Raw genomic sequence first — 16,949 nt, forward strand, 5'->3', positions numbered from 1 at the left:
TGTACAAAATAACCCTTGTAGGCAATTATTCTAGGGGTATTACCTACTTGTTTCAACATTGTCCCTCATTCCCTCCAGATGAGGGGGCTCAACTCCAGAGCTCAAGACACCCCAACAAGTCAGGTTGTTTGGATATCCCAGCTTCAGCACAGCTGGCTCAATCAGTGGCTCAGTCAAAGTGCTGCGGAATATGGTGGCTCTTCACAAATAAACTATAAGAATATTAGTGGGACATATGATTCCTCGTATTTTTTTTCATTACACATGCAAAAATGCCATCAAGCCAAATGTATTAGAATGTCTAAACATACCCATATCATAAATAGTATGTATATATAATAGTTACCGGTATTGTGAATCTTCGGATCACATACCAAACATGCATTAATTGGGCATGAAAGACTGAAAGACTAATTAAAAGTATCAGCTTTGAGTCTCAAAAATTAGACATTTAATTTAATAAGTCTGGCTGGTAATTAGCTGTTAATTAGGAATGCCTCCGCTGGAAAAAAAAAAGCATTCATTTAAACTAAGAAGGCTGTACTGTAATCATTAAAGAACGTAATTTTCCTTGCTCAAAAGAACATAATTGTTAGTTTCTAAATTAGGTCAAAATGACACATCTGTGGAATTTCAATTGATACATTAGAAGACATATTTTGTCTTTTAATAAAGAAAGAATTCATTATCTTCCCCCAAGAAGGATCAGTTTATTTGTACATCTCCCATAGCAACCAAGTGAAAACACAAGTGTTATTTAAAAACATTAAGCGTAACAGGGTCATATACATGCATTTGCCAGGAACTGTTCCCTGCATCATCAATAAAATAGCTTACTTAATCCAATCCTGCCCTCTTTATCACTCCCCCAAGGTTATTCACAGATTAGAGAATTGTTCGTCAGAAAAAGGAAAAACACTATCAGTATCTGGAATATCAAACTATGTGGTGAAAACCATTCCGGTGGGAGGTTTCCAATATGTGTGAATGCATGTATAACTCAATCACTTGTACAAAGATAGACAGAAAAATAGGGCAAAGAATGTTAACAAAAAGTTGGTGATAATGGCGATAAGACACACAATACCCCCTTTTAATATATATATTATATATATATATATATATATTATATATATATATATATATATATATATATATATATATATATATATATATATATATATATATATATATATATATATATATATATATATATATATATATATATATATATATATATATATTCCAATGCATGTGCATTTTTGGAATATTTTAGGTGCACTGCTTGTGCATAAAATGATCAATTTTGCTTATAAATCACAGGGCTTCACTTTAACAACTGGAGATATAGGTGGGGGAAGGGAGTCCAGGCTGAGTCAGACGTGACCAAAAAGGGAACTCTTGATTTCTCAGATCCTGGCAGTTCTAGCAATAAACCTGTAATAGTCTGTACATTTCCAGAGAAGGGGGGGGAGGGAGCGGGGGAGGGGGGTGTGCATGTGCAGACGGCTCCTCCTCCCTCTGCTGGAGTGAATAACACTGAACAGAAAAAGAAGTAAACAAGCGAAACTCCATTTTATATCCAAACTATGGATATGGGGGGGAGGGGGTATGGTTGTGTGGGATGTTGAATACGGAGAACCGCTCTAAACAGTCAATCGGTGAATGTTAAAATAAAAAAAGAAAACCCCAGCTTGTCAGAAAAAAATTATGGAAGTGGGATAATGAGGAAATGTCATTGCCCTGGCGGATAATGGTCTGTGCCAAAGGGCAATGTGCTGTTGACACAGACAGGTCTGACCAGGCAGCCGGACTGTTGCGTCGGTGCAGCCTCTTCTCTAGTGACCTGTCACATATATTTATAGGGAAGCACAGAGAGAGGAAACCTGGCCGGGGGTTGCACAGATCACACTCTCGTGTTACATGCTGACCAAGCAGCGCAATTATTTTGCAGACAAACTCGCAGGACAGGGAAATATAAAAGTGCGTATGTGTGTGTGTATTAATATGTATTGATTGGGGGACGTTATCCCTGTGCTTTAGATGTATATCGGCTTAGTGCCCGTGGCGATAACAATTCCTCTGTAAGCTGCTCGGCACAGAACTACATTGAGCCGCCACAGCACAGCCGAGGCGACTCACAAGCGCTGTCAGCGGCCATTGCCCGCACTTAAAAACTAGCTTTGCCGACGGCCGATGCCTTATATACCTGGCTAAAAATAGCCGCCCCACTCCTACCAATCGAAAAGGGGGTTTGAAATTTCGAATCGAGCCAATCGCAGAGGCGGATGAGGAAGGATTTCGTCACGCGAGAGGCATAGCTGTAAGCGCCCGGCTTTGCGATTGGACATAGTTGACATCATAGGAACGCGGTGTCAATGGACTTTGGGTGATTGGCTGCTGGGCTGAGCCTGGCGTAATGTGGTCACGCGGGGGGAGGGGGAGGCTGGCTCAGAGGTTTGAATAGGGAAGTTTTGCAGAGGTTTACATTTGCAGTCAGTTCAGTGTTTGCAAATATTGTAGCAAGTCTTCTGATCCAGGGGGAGCTCGTCTTCTGGGGTTTTTCCCCCCCTCCTCCTCCAATTGCTGTGCAATGACATTTGCATGACATCTGCCATCCTGCGAGGATTGATCTGTGCCACTTTTTTTTGGGAGTGCGTTTTATTACACAGTATAATCGATCTATGATTGGGTTTTCTATTTTTTTTGTAGCAATAAATATAATAGTTGTATTTCAATAGACCATGGATGTTCTACCAATGTGCAGCATTTTCCAGGAGCTTCAGATTGTGCACGACACGGGTTACTTCTCCGCTTTGCCATCCCTGGAAGAATATTGGCAACAGGTAAATGGGAGTTTAATTTCATGGATTGCTAAACATTGTGCACATAGCCCTGGTGGTAAAGAGGAGTCCGTGTGTTGTATGCACTGTATCTTGCTTTTTAAAAAATTGTAATGCAATGTGTGCAATTTGGTTTATTATCAGTATTTATTTGGCATGTAATATCTATACTGCACATGAAAGGAGGCTGATGTGCTATGTATGCAGTGTTGTTGCACAGTGATTTCCCCTATGACAGCTAAATGCAACCTCAATCATGCACAGCTTGGGTTTCACTAGTAACTGTGCAGCCATTTGGCAAAACTTTGAGCTTACAACTGGTCCAAACTACACAGCTGGATCTTGTCATCTATGACCCTGCTCTGGCAAGAGTTATTGCTGCTAGTGGAAGACCTAAAAAAAAAAAATATATATATACATATATATAGTTTCACACGTCTCTATAGAAACCACTTCATGGAGACATGTTATGAAGTCTGCAATGTAGCCGCTTTTAATCATTGATACAAATGCTTCAAGCCGAACAAGCCATTGTATCCTGCCCCAGACTGTACTCCGAGCTGCAGGCTTGAGTTGCCATTGTTTTAGTTTTTACAGCAGGGGTGACTATATTTGCCTTTGCCCCTCATTTAGCGGCGATTGTTTACTTTTTTATTAACAAAACGAATTAGGAGATCAAATGTCTGATTGTTTGTTTGAAGGTGGCTGAAAAGTAAAGTGTTACAACCTTCACATGCCTATTTAATTGTATTCTCCCCCCCCCCCCCCCCCATCATCAAAGAGACAGATCTTCAGTGCGTGATTGAAATTGATCTGAGTAGTTTCCTTCAGGCATTTGGGATTTTGGCACAGAACCAAGTCTTGTTCCCAGCAGCCTCCAGAGCCATTTAAACTATCACAGAACTCATCTCTGGTCTCCACGCTTATCTGCATAATGGATCATTTAAATTAGCCAGATTATAAAAGTTTAACATCACAATCTATGCTTCCCTCCCCCCCCCCCCCCCCCCCCCCGCTCTCTCCTGCAGGATCAATAACATGCATTGTCTCTTGCAAGATTGTTACTTGGACAGCAAACAAGTTGTCTAATTATTGGAAAATGTAACAAATTGATCTCTCTTCCCCACCCCCCCCCCCCTTCTGTTTCCAACACGCTCCAGTTTGAATTGTGTGCAACTAAAGACCACAAGAGGAAATGCAACCTAGTACAGTAACAAAATAATGTTACACTCGAAACTCCCCTGAGGCAAACCCCTAGAAATATGTGGTGTTTGGATTGCTTGTCTGCAGGCCACAGTGCTTCTGTACAGTATGTGCAGAATCCATGTCTTGCGCAAAAGAAGTGGCTGACACAATCTGGGATGTGGGAACTTTACACCCCAGACATAAAAATGAATTTATTTGGTGGGGGGAGAGAATCTGTTTTTCTGACATTTCTGGTTTTAGATGGTCACAGTAATTGTAATAACGTGCACGTTTTTTTTCCCCTGTTAAGCTGGAATCCATTTTACTCCGTATGTGTATTTTAAAGTACTTTCTTGGCTGCTGGTCAGCATTTTGAAAGGAAGTCTCTTCTGGCATAGCGTGAAAGGAATGCTGATGACTCATGTAGTTGTACTATTGGCCAGTAGATTAAATTCTTGTCCATTGTATGATTTCCAGAAACATCCAAAGGGGGAATCACCCTTCTTTAATTCTTCACAATGGCACATTTAATATATTGGAGCCTTTGAAATGGTGAAGTTCCCTTTTTCAACTCTGCTCACTTCTGCAATTGCTTATTTTATGTACGTTGGTGCTCTTGCAAATTGTGTTACAGGGGTTCTCTTTTTTTTTTTCATTGGCAAAATGGAAATGAGTGGCTATGAACATCTCTAATACAGATTCTTATTTACTCGACCATGGTAGCGTGTGTTTTTTTTGTTGCGTCTTAAAAGTAGTGACATGTCAGTCAAATCACATGTTTTGCGGCTACTGTGATCTGTGTTTGTGTTACAAATGATTGAAATTATGAGTGACGGTCCAATAGTACGCATGTTGTTGTAGGCTAAAGCTTTAAAAATGGGGAAATACATTTCTGGGTTTTTTTTGTCTTCCAGACATGCCTGGAGTTGGAACGCTACCTGCAAAGTGAACCTTGTTATGTGTCTGCATCTGACTTTAAATTTGAGCGAGAAGAGGACCTCTGGACCAAATTCATCCTGGCATGTGAGAAAAAAGAGGAGCCTGACCCCAAGACTACATGTGTTCAAACTGAGGACATAAGTGACAGTCAGAACCTGGAGACTAACAGCTTGAATTCGGATGTAAGCAGTGAGTCCTCGGATAGCTCTGAAGAACTTACACCTACTTCAACATTTACCTCAGATCCAATATGTGATATATTGGCCACTTCTGGAAACTTTAGTTCATCAGTCACTTCTACCCCTCCATCTTCTCCAGAGCAGGGCAAAGAACCTTCCCCTCATTTATGGAATGGCATTACTGGTGAACTACATTCACCAGGGAAGGTGCGCTCTGGTTCCATTGGAAAGACTGTTGATCAAGGTAGCCCAACTAGTGGAGAAACTTCACCAGATGGCAGAAAACGTGTCCATAAGTGTCATTTCAATGGTTGCAAGAAAGTTTACACCAAGAGTTCACACCTAAAAGCACATCAACGTACTCATACAGGTCAGTGCTTGTTCTGTATTAAGAAAGGGGCTTGACATGAGGGAATCCCAAGCTGTCATGGCATTACACAACCACAGTGTGGAAATCCGAGGCTCATAGATGATGTAATGATTATGGTAAACCATCCTGTGGGAAAACTACTTCCTCATTTTTTCCACAGTGGAGTTGAGTTTTGAGTTCAGAGACGTCATTCCGTGAAGGACTGAAGTAATCCATGTTCAGCTTCTATATTGTAGAGAAATTAAGATACTATACAATAAAATACGTTAATTGCCATTCCATTATACTTCGTTGTGGATGTTGGCAGCTGAATGCACAATTTCCTTCAAAACGATTTGCAAAGTTCAAGAAAACATTATACAGTATGATCATATCTAGATTTAAATTAATACATACACACTATATAAATTATGTATCTATTTTGACATTCATACCACACACAGGAATAGAACAATGTCAACGATATGTTGGTTAAAGCATAAAACGTAATTAGTTTTATCTTTTACATCCTCTTTGTTTTGTCATAGAATATTCTAAAGTTTTTCTTTTTATTACAGTGAAACCAGATTAGATACTGAGTTTTCAATTAAAGTAAATTACTTTTGAATTAAAGTCTGAGTCCTAAGAGACATGTTTATAATCTCAAAGTATCCATTTTATGTCACATTTTTGGCTCCATAGTTAACTACATGAGTGGCAATATGTTGCAGGCTAACCTGTCAATCCAAGGGTTAATTTAGTCACTCTCTGGCTTTAGTGTATGTGGGGCAAGTCATGCACACAGTTGGGTATCAATACATATTAGATTGCTGAAGTGGTGTTTACTTTACTCCATGGTATCTCTTTCACCTGAACTTGGGCGTATTGCAAACTGTTTACTTCATGATTAGATTAGTTCGGGTGACAAATGAAATCATTCCACTGTGGCTTTACCACTGTTTTGCAATGGTATCAATCTATTGGCTAACATGCTACAATCCATGTATGGTGGTGTGGACTTTCGCACATCTTTGTGACTTGGTCTATGCATGTTGTCAATTGTAACAATTCAAACACGTTTATGCCAATCCTACTGTGCTACTTTGTCTCTCTGGTATGCATAAACAGTACTGCAGGGTTGGGAAACATTTTATAAAAATGTTCAGATTTTTGGAGCCCTGCTTACCATGTGATATTGTTTCTTGCAGGAGAAAAGCCTTACAGATGTTCATGGGAGGGGTGTGAGTGGCGTTTTGCAAGAAGCGATGAGTTAACCAGACACTTTCGAAAGCACACCGGTGCTAAACCATTTAAGTGCCCGCACTGTGACAGGTATGTGAATTATGCCTGTCCAGATTTTCAAATTAAATAATCTTCCTTTAATTCCCACTGCTCAAATCTTGTATGGCTCTTTTTTTGCATGCACTCCTACCATACATTACTATTTAGCTCTGATCTCTTGCTATACCCTCCTCACACTCTTAACCAGCCTTCTGCAGGTATCTGTCTCCTTGTTTATTCTTTTGCTCTTAAATGTCTGGAACAGGGGGTGGCGCACTCCAGTCCTCAAGAGCTATCAAAAGGTCAGGTTTGCAGGATACCCCTGCTCCAGCACAGGTGGTTCAATGAACGACTGAGCTACTGATTGAGCCACCTGTGCGGTAGCATGGATATCCTGAAAACCTGACCTGGTGATAGCTCTTGAGGATTGGAGCCGGCCACCCCTAGTCTGGAATCGTCTTCTGTTTTTCTGCCATCTTGAAATGTTCACCTTTTTGTACACAAAGCATTCTCTCAACATCTACAGGCAACATATCGTTAAAAAAGGAAATGGCAACACCACACCATTTTTATACCTTGGTCACATTTAGTCTGTAATAAAAAAAATGCATGTTTGCTTTCTCCTAATCTTTCTTATATTTACATACATTATGCATCTTGGTTTGCAAATATGTACCTGTTTATAGTGTTTCTAAGGATTATCATATTAACCAGAAATAATGTCCCCCGTAGGTGTTTTTCCAGGTCTGATCACCTGGCCCTTCACATGAAGCGGCACCTCTGAATGGATGAAGAGGAGAAATAGTGTGTGGATAAGCAACTTCAAGGTTGAACTGCCTTGTGCGAGGGATGCGTGTTCCAGCCAAAGCATGCCAATTTGCACCCTAACCATTTGCCTTCAGGACCTTTCTTCTTCGAGGGTCTTTGTAGGGCTATTCAATCGTGTAAGATGCGGCATAGCAACCATAAAGTGCAACGTTTGGGGTTTCCTGGACCTATGCACCGATGGTGCCTAACCTTCTGAGTGGCTTCTCTAAGCCTTTGCCGTGACCATGTGCACTGAGAATGTCAATGATTGGGTGACTGAATGTTAATGAGGAGCCAATGTCTGTATGTGGAGGATTATTATTTTCTTATGACTGAGTACAGTTGTGAGGGTTACGATAATACATGGTCTGAATGTTTGTATGCAATTGCATACCTTGATTGGGGACAACCATCAATCATTTCCTAAGGGGGTCTGCACCTATAAAAAGGTAAGGCAGTAATGACCCCCAAGCGGAGATGATCCCTTTCCTGTGTGAGAGGAGCTTTTGTTGTCTGGTGCAGCTATTAAACGTGCAATGTGTCAAGTAGCTTGTTTTACATGCTACATAGCTCATTTGTAATCCATTGTATAAGCTGTGTATTTACAAATATAACACAACTATAACTTTTCATTATAATAGAAAGGTATTGCATGGTTCAGGGGAACTGTACGCTTTTCCATTCTTTAATCAGGACTGCAGTTTTGATTCCAATTAAGAGAGCAGCTAAAATACAATTGGTCTGGTGTTACATTACTATGTATGGAACCTGAAAAAAATAAAAAATTATGTTAAGTGGGCAAAACCACTATAGCTTAAACTGATTTTCTCATGCAGCTAATTTTAAATTATTTATGCCTTGAGGACTAATTTCTGGTTTTCTAGCTGTTAATGCACTGTTGACCTTAATGGTGCCTTATGCAAGTGACCTTCTCTTGTAAGGGGTCTGATACAGGGGTTTATGTGATGTAAGCTTCCTTAAGGCTCTTTTGTCACCTGAGTGTACAGTCAAATGTGCAATTTTAAGTATAGCCTCTTTGTAACAATCTAAACATACATCAGTGAAAGCAACATGAGTATCTTTTACTACAACAAGTCCATTGTTCATTTTACAGTAGTATGCATCTTCAAATAACTTTTGAACTAATCAAGCCTATCGCGTTATGATTTCTTTACATTGAATTTGCACAATTCTAACTGTATTCATACATGCACTTAATATGTAAAATCTACTTCTCAAGGTACAGAAATAATGTTTGCTTAAATGGAAAATATCAGTTTATGTATATCTATTCGTGTTTATGATTTTGCTCAACCACCAAAACTGCAAACATCATATGGCCAACACATGTTCTCTCTTTTGTACAATATACAGTAAATATGTGCACTCTGCAGCCCAGAATTAGCAAGCGTATATAGCTCCTAATCAGGAGTATAGCTTTTAAGAGGACTCTTTAAAATCATTTGAATTGGGTATAAGGCAATCCATAGCCTTTGTAGTCTTAGGTCACTGAGTGTTAAAGAGCTATATAAAGAGGTTGAAATATATTTTTTATAATTATATTTTATTTAATGTTAAATGTTTTCCTGTAATTTTTTTTGAAAAATGGATATTAATAGTAGTAGTTAAAATTTAGCTCTAACTTTTTTAGTTGGTTCCTCCGGGCCAAGAATGCCCTGCACGTTTTTTTGCAGTGAAAAAGTTACTAATTGGCTGCAATCAGTGATGCTACGCTGTTGATTGGTTAATGCCAGAGCATTATAAACTAGGAAATATAGCTGGTTTAAGAATGTAAAGGTACCGTTGGAACATATTGAAGCTTCTACCGACTTAAAAAAAACATGGTAGAGTGATAAAAAATTCTTTGTTTTTAAGATCCAACAGGTTTTTTTTTGGGGGGGGGGGGGTAAACATTCATAAATGGAGATTACTAGGGTAAATCCGTCTTAAAATGGGAACAAGTGAAATAGGGTAAAAAAAAATTTTTTTTTTGAACTTACCATGTAAGTAAATGCTCACATTTTTTAGATGAAACCAGTTGGGCAAGCGCCTCCGCATTTGGGTTCACTTGTCTGCATGTTGGTTTTTTGGCATTATTACAACTGCAAAGCAACTTTGCATAAAGCCGAAGAGTACTCTTGCTTGCATTTCAAAACCCTCTGTTTGAAGTGCTCAGAGTTCAGCCATAATAATCACAAGAAGATAAACAAAAGTACAACGTGCACTGGCTTGTCTGGCTTGTGAAAATCCCATCGGCATTGTTTGGATGGGGTGGGGCTGTGTACCGCATAGTCCCTATGCCTTCAATTTTCTTAATGCGAGTACACTCTGTTCAGGTGATGACTGAGCCTCAATCAAGCTGCATTTGCTTGAAATTTGAAAAAAAAAAAAAAAAACTTTCTATTAGTACATTTTTCATTTTTTTTCTTCCGAAATGCCCTGTTATCTGAAGAATCTTTGTAAGATTTTTGTAAAATTTTATTTTACAAGATTTTATTTGAAAATTGTTTTTTTTTTTTTGTTGTTTTTTTTTGCAAGATTGTTATATTTCTGTATGAATGTATTTTTTATTGGAATAACATAAAAAAAAAAGAATTCCTATCAGATTGTTGTGTCGTCTTTTATCACTTGCACACATTTGCCATAAAGTTTTGACGTGTTAAACCAGGGGGGACGTTAGATTATCTGCGGGGCGCGTGGGGGTTACAGAGGCCCCTGGGTGCGCTTCCCGAAGGCTTTTAAATTCGATGCCGGGAAAGCGGCGAAGACCTTTTGTAACTCTCTTACCTTGGCAACATGACGGCAGAACGTCTGCGTCAAAGTAAGGAGGGGGCGTGGAGAGGCGGACAGCCGGCAGAAGGGTGCAGGGGATAAAGATTGCGCTCCCCTCTGTTTAAACCATAGTGTCACATGGTCATACACTTAACTCCATCACCTCCTGCCAATCATTCAGCTATTTGTTGGTGTGCTGTGACCCTGCCGTTTGGACCCTTTCACACCTGTGATGTAAATCAGGGGGGCTCAACTCCAGTCTTCCAGCTTCCTCCCCAAAAGGTCAAGTTTTTCAGGATATCCCAGCTTCAGCACCGGTGGCTCAACCAGGCTCAGTCTACTACTTTACATTTTTTTTTGACGAGTCATATTTGCCACAGATCATACGTCAGTGGTGTTAACGTCAACTCGGGCTTGGAGACAAATCATTTTGACGTGCACACCGTGGCACCTACAATGGAAAATATAATGCATTCGGACGCAGAATTTTTACGCCTTCCAATGGTTTTCTGGTGACTCTTCCCCTAACCCCTGCCTGAAACCCCAAGTTAATGCAAACTGGAAAGAAGAGGGTTAATATCACTGATACATTAGGGGAGGAGTGGCCAACGCCAGTCCTCAAGGAAGTACCAGGTCAGGTTTTCAGGTTTGCTTCAGATCTTTGCTTCAGCACGTGGCTCAGTTGAATATTGGGTCTGATTAAGCTACCTGTGCTGAAGCAGGGACATTCTGAAGATCTGTTGGTGGGGGAGGTGGAGGAGTTAAGCAACCCTCATGTAAATTATGGTTTGTGCTAATTACCACACTAAATTTGGTGCACACATTGTAGCAATGCAGCCGGTGAACTGGTTATAGAAAAGGAACAGTGGAGGGGTTGAGGACCTAGAATACTCTTGTAAATTTAAAACCTCCTGGAATTGCTTAGAATTTCACAAAGAAAATAGATTGGTTTGCGCCATCCTAACTTCAACAGATGTTTTATAAAATAGAATTATTATTTACATCTTGTAATATCTCTATAAGTAAACCAGTTCATTCCTGAGATACTTTCCTTTGCAGGGGGTGTCGGTATCTAGGTGGAGTTTAAAGTCACATGGGCCAATAGGAAGCTGCACAGCATGACGTCACAGCTTTCTATTGGCCCGTAGGACGCTGGAGCTTTGAAAAGCCGCCATTACATGAACCAAATAGCTGAGCTGGAGCTTCTACCGTCACCTACCATTGAGGTAAATATCTCCGCAAGCAGGGGGGGCCCAGAACGGAAATTAATGAGGGTTCGGCTCTGGAGACCCCTAGCTTCAAACCTATGTAAAAAAAACTCCTGGAAAATCCTCCACTGCTCTACAAACTTGGTGTTTCTGAAAGAAAATATTACATTGGGTCACGGCGTCTCGCTGTGATCAACTCTCCGCCAGCCTTTAGCTGCAGGGGGACCCGCTGACACAGGCTGATTCCATGAGAAGGTAAGTTTTAGGGTAGGGGGTTAAAGTTAGGGGTTTAGCGGTTAGGATAGGGAGTTAACAAGTGATTCAAGGGGTTAAGGTTTTTAGGGTAGCGGGTGGCGTTAGTTTTAGTGTATCCCGGCGATGGGGTGAGCCGCAGCGAAGCGCTGGCGGTCATTTGGTCATGGTGAAATGGCCGCAACCAAATATCCTAGACCGCATTTAAAAACATAGTCAAGTTTATTATTTTATTTGAAGCCTGTTTAATTAGCACAACAGCAAATGTCACATCGTATGCCATAAATACTTTTGTTAAGGGCTACTCAAGCTTACTGGCAACACAAGAATGCTGCAGCAATGCCACAGTCACATTGACGTAGACTGGATTATAAAGTCATTTATGTGTCCTGAAAAAACGTTAAATTAATATTTCTCTGGAACTCAACTGGTGGGGAATGTATTAATGAAGTATGTCAGGATGATAAAGGCAAAGCAGATGTTAAAATCCCTTATCAAAGAATAATCTTTGTATTCTTTCAGCACATATCTACAGTATATAGTATGCATGAATGTATACGTTTATTACATAGTGCCAACAGTATGCAGAGCTTTAGAAATCTTCTGGGAAGATAAAGTGCAAACAAAGGGGATAGGAGCAGCAAGTAAATGTATTACTCCTTAACTTCTCTGTTATGATATCTACTTATCCATCTGCTTTAACTTACATACAAATAAACGGCTATTCTAGAAAGAACTGGTCAGGTTTTACGATTGGGCAGTGTAATTATGACTTCATTGTCTTGCATGATGCCACATGCCCTAATCATTGGCGTTACGGCCTGTTCTAACCACAGCCCCAAAACCTATACATCACATTTTCTAAAGCTGCAATAAGCTAATCCTTTTCGATATGTCTTCCAACCATTGACCTGTCAACACATTTATCACAGGGACTTTGAGAAAAGTATAGGTAAAGTAGCTGTCAATAACATGTAAAAAGCATGGCAAGTTTTGCTCAGTTCTTTTATGTTATGGAAGACCTCAACCCCATTGACACGTGACCTCCAGCTTTACTACTGTGTAGGTTTTGCAATCTGCCCATTATTTCAAGTGGCAAGAAAAGAACATCTTTAAAGCATGGATATGCTTCAGAGACTTGATGCTTTAGATTATCTCTGTTTGTTCTTATCTGATTCAGCCAGCAACGTTCTTCTTGATAAGTTGTACCATATGTTTGGTTGTCATGTTCATGCTAAACCCAAAACAAGTTCTATAAATTCAAAGTTACATTTTATGACCATACATGTAGCTTTGGTTATTATAAGGTAATGTTGTTTTGCCCAATTATTTACTTTGACTGATACAAATTCCCAATCATTGGATAACAATTTAAAATGCTTTAGCCCTTTTTAAGCCATCAATACTAATATACTCTTGTAACATATAGCTGTGCTGACTTCTATATTTTTAAGCACATCTTCCCTGCACATATGAGATTATTGATCCTTTCTATGTTGTGTGTCGAGTGATTTTTAAATGTTGCTTCAAGATGATAAGATAAATATAAGATAAAAGAGTGGAGATAATTTAAAACATGATAAAATGATTGTCAGTGTCAGGCATTAAATATTATTTTCTTGCTAAGTTTCCTAAGGCTGGGCCATAGAGGGGGTAGCAGGGCTGAGGCGCGCTGACGCTGAGGCTCGCCTGCTGAAATCTGCGCGATTTCATGCCCATGCAGGCGAGCCAGCGGGCGCGATTGGGAGGCGCGGGGAGACTGAGGGAGGCGGGGCAGTGACGTCGCTGGGCCAATCGCCTGCGACGCACCGACGTCAACGTCACGGCGCCGTGACGTTGACGCTGCTCCGCGCTGATTAGATGTTTTCAGCCAACAGCGCTCTGAAAAACAGTTTGGCTGTCGGCTGAAAAATCCAGCGCCTCAGCACGCCTGCGGACGCTCGCGTGAGCCCCCTCTAAAGACATCCAAATGGAGGATGCAGGGGCTCAGCGCAGAGCGTCCGCACGGCTCAGCACGGCTTGTCCTTCTATGGACTCAGCCTAAGTGACACCAGATGACAAACATCAATTTGAGGTAATCTTAAGCAGGCTCAAATGTTTAATTTTGCAGGATATTTTGATATATTTACATGTTATATGATTCCGATAGGATTCAGTGGTTCAAAATTGTATATCATTGTTAACGATGTAGGACAGTTTCTTTGTTTGTACCAGCAGAATGTTGGGCTGTATTTGGAGAGAGTTTACCAACAGGGGAGGTGTTAATGATATGCACATACAAAATAAAGCACACATACAACGTTATACTGGTTTCAAATTGTTCCTAACTAATGTATAAATGAATAGGCCATTGGCAATACTTTTCCAAGAAAGCACAACATCATAAGTGTGTATTAAGTATTAGCAAATGTATTAGTATTCACTGTGCTTGTTTAATAAGATGCCATGTTTAATGGTGAAACTACTGTAAATGTACATTCTCACGAATTGATTGATAGGGCAATCCATTGAGCTTACTGTAGTATTCATTCAATTTACGTAGTATATAGAGGTGGTAAAGGATTTAGTAATGTACACACAAATTACTGCTTAGAGGAGTTAGTTCTAAAGGAATGCAAAGTATTCCAACATGTTCTAGCAGAACAGCTGGCTCTTTCTTAACCATTATTTTGAAGTATGGGAAGGCGGTAGATATATTTTTTAGGAACACAGCCTACAGTTTTCTCCATGAATGCATGTTTTTAACTGAAATGAAAGACACGCAGAATTTCACAAGTGGTCGGACCATAGAGACTTAAGGGTCTTTCTGCCACAATAACCACTGAAGCTTTCTATATTGAGGTGAGCTCATTTTGAAAGAGTAAGCTGTAGAAAAATATATTCATGGCTACCCAGCCTACACACTACATCTGTTCAAATCAGTTATGGTTTTGCAAAATAATAAGAGAATTAGCTTCCCTGTAATTCATAAATATATGCAATTTTATTAAAAAAAAATCGTCTTTTTTGCCTTTCGTATATATTTTTATGTATCTTACTTTTCTATACTGCCAATAATTTACAATGTAATACTTAGACATGATACAGTATGAACTACCCAGGTTAATAATTTGAATCAATAATGGAGAAACCGAAAGGCTGATCTAGGGCAGGTGTGACCAAGTCCTGTCCTCAAGAGCTACCAACAGGTCGGGTGTTCAGGATATTCCTGCTTTAGCACAGGTGGCTCAATCAGAGGCTCAGTCTTTGACTTTACATGTTACCTGTCTTCTACTGAGCCACAGATTGAGCAACCTGTGCTGAAGCCGGGATATTTTGAAAAACCTGACCTGTTGGTAGCTCTTGAAGACTGGAATTGGCTACCCCTGGTGTAATATGTGTAGTCCAATATGTGGCATTATTAAAAACATAAATATTCTTTTTTTTTATAACTTGTATTTTATTTTTGTGAAAATACAGCATGTATACATCTTATTTCCAGTACTGTGACCAGCATTATTCATATCTCTTATGTATGATATCTGAACACAAACATTATCATCAGAACCAAAGTTATAAGTAACAACATAGACTTAAATAATAAATAATCCTAAAGTAAAATTAGGTGGGGGGGGAAGAGGAAGAGGGTGGGGAGGATGAGAGGGAAGTTGGGAGGCCGCGGTTCTGATCAACACCTCGGGAACCGATGTCTGGTTTAATTTATTGCTGCTGGGTAAGCTACTCCATTAACGGAGAACGTATCTAGTTACTATTAAAGCAAAACGGTGGCACCCTTCACCCCAGGGATGTCTGTCTGGGCCAGCCAAGGCGTCCAGACTTTTAGAAAATTTTCGCCAGTGTCATTGACTAGACTTGTCAATTTTTCCATCTGGCATACGAACCAAATTCTATTCCGAATTTTGGGGATAACAGGAATTTCATTTTGTTTCCATAATGCTGCAATCTCGCACCGCACGGCTGTAGCAAAATGTGCTATTAATTTAAGAGTGGCTTTTGAGAAGCCTTGTCTTGCCCTTCCCAGAAGGAAGAGACCAGGATCAAATGGGATATCGAGGCCCAAAAGCCTCTGAAGCCAATTAATGATTTTTTTCCACATTGGAATCAGCCGGGGGCAGGACCACAGCATATGTAACAGATCAGCGGGTTCTCCACACTGTCTAGGACAGAGTGGTGAACTACCGTTTACAAATTTGGATAGTCTAAGTGGGGTGAGGTACCACCTCATTAGGACTTTATATGCGTTCTCCTTTAATGTTGTGCAAATCGAGCTCTTAGCAGCTGCTGTTGCTATTTGGGTCCATTCGTCAACATCTAGGGTCTCCCCTAAGTCCAGTTCCCATTTTAGCATGTAACCTAGTTTGTGGGTGACTTTAGTTCCAGAACCGATCACTTCTCTATACATCTGCGATGTGAGTCCCCTTGTGTTGGTCTCTTTCAGACAGAGCTTTTCAAATGTTGTCAATGGTGGGTATGGGGTTGAATTATTGTAGAAGGCTCTGATCTGGAGGTATCTAAAAAATTCTGAATGTGGGATATTTTTCTCTTCTCTTAATTGTGTAAATGATATTAGTTTGTTATCTACCACCAGATCTTGTAATCTCATAATATTATACTGTTTCCAGATTTGAAAGTTAGCGCTAGGCATACCCGGAGCAAAGTGTGGGTTTCCCCATAGGGGTGTCATTAGGGTTTTTCTGGACGTAAGTCCGCACCTAAATTTGGTAGCATCCCAGATTGCTAAAGAATTGGTCATTGAGGATAGCGGTTGTTGTATAGCGGATTTTCTTGCTATTTTTGGGGTCCATATTAGATTGCTTAGTTCCAATGGGGAACAAGCTTTGCTTTCCAATGCTACCCATCGCTTCAAATCAGGGTGTATTTGCCATTGGGAAAGTTGGCATAATTGGGCCGCACGATAGTATGAAATCAAGCAAGGTACTGCTAAGCCCCCTTCTGTTGGGTGTTTCAATAGTGTCTGTTTAGTAATTCTAGATTTTTTGCCACTCCAAATGAATGTAAAGATGATGGATTGTAGATCTCTAATTTCCTTTAAATTTAACGGCACTGGGAGGGTTTGGAATAAGTATAAGATGCGTGGGAGAATATTCATTTTTATGCTATATATTTTTCCTAT

The 16,949-nt window shown here is 40.0% G+C and overlaps 1 protein-coding gene across 2 annotated transcripts; it reads left to right on the forward strand.

Annotated features, from left to right (window-relative positions):
* Nucleotides 1-1,894: 1,894 nt before the first annotated feature.
* KLF6 (KLF transcription factor 6) lies at nucleotides 1,895-10,018 on the forward strand. Of its 2 annotated transcripts, none has more exons than XM_075587773.1 (4): nucleotides 1,895-1,983; nucleotides 4,943-5,516; nucleotides 6,704-6,827; nucleotides 7,509-10,018. In XM_075587773.1, exons 1-4 carry the CDS (start codon nucleotides 1,924-1,926, stop codon nucleotides 7,558-7,560), a joined length of 810 nt encoding a protein of 269 aa, XP_075443888.1. In that variant the 5' UTR covers nucleotides 1,895-1,923; the 3' UTR covers nucleotides 7,561-10,018. The 2 variants fall into 2 exon arrangements, with proteins under 2 accessions (XP_075443888.1, XP_075443887.1); XM_075587772.1 differs by lacking the exon at nucleotides 1,895-1,983 and adding an exon at nucleotides 2,472-2,846.
* The last annotated feature ends 6,931 nt before the right edge of the window (nucleotides 10,019-16,949 follow it).

This window comes from Ascaphus truei, chromosome 2, assembly GCF_040206685.1.
Source record: "Ascaphus truei isolate aAscTru1 chromosome 2, aAscTru1.hap1, whole genome shotgun sequence".
NCBI lineage: Eukaryota > Metazoa > Chordata > Amphibia > Anura > Ascaphidae > Ascaphus > Ascaphus truei.

Excerpts from the sequence above, each read along its gene's own strand:
- KLF6 (XM_075587772.1), top strand. The coding sequence starts at position 2,745 with ATGGATGTTCTACCAATGTGCAGCATTTTCCAGGAGCTTCAGATTGTG. Across the intron at positions 2,847-4,942 it reads TGGAAGAATATTGGCAACAG|ACATGCCTGGAGTTGGAACG; the intron begins GTAAATGGGAGT and ends TTTGTCTTCCAG. Across the intron at positions 6,828-7,508 it reads AAGTGCCCGCACTGTGACAG|GTGTTTTTCCAGGTCTGATC; the intron begins GTATGTGAATTA and ends TGTCCCCCGTAG.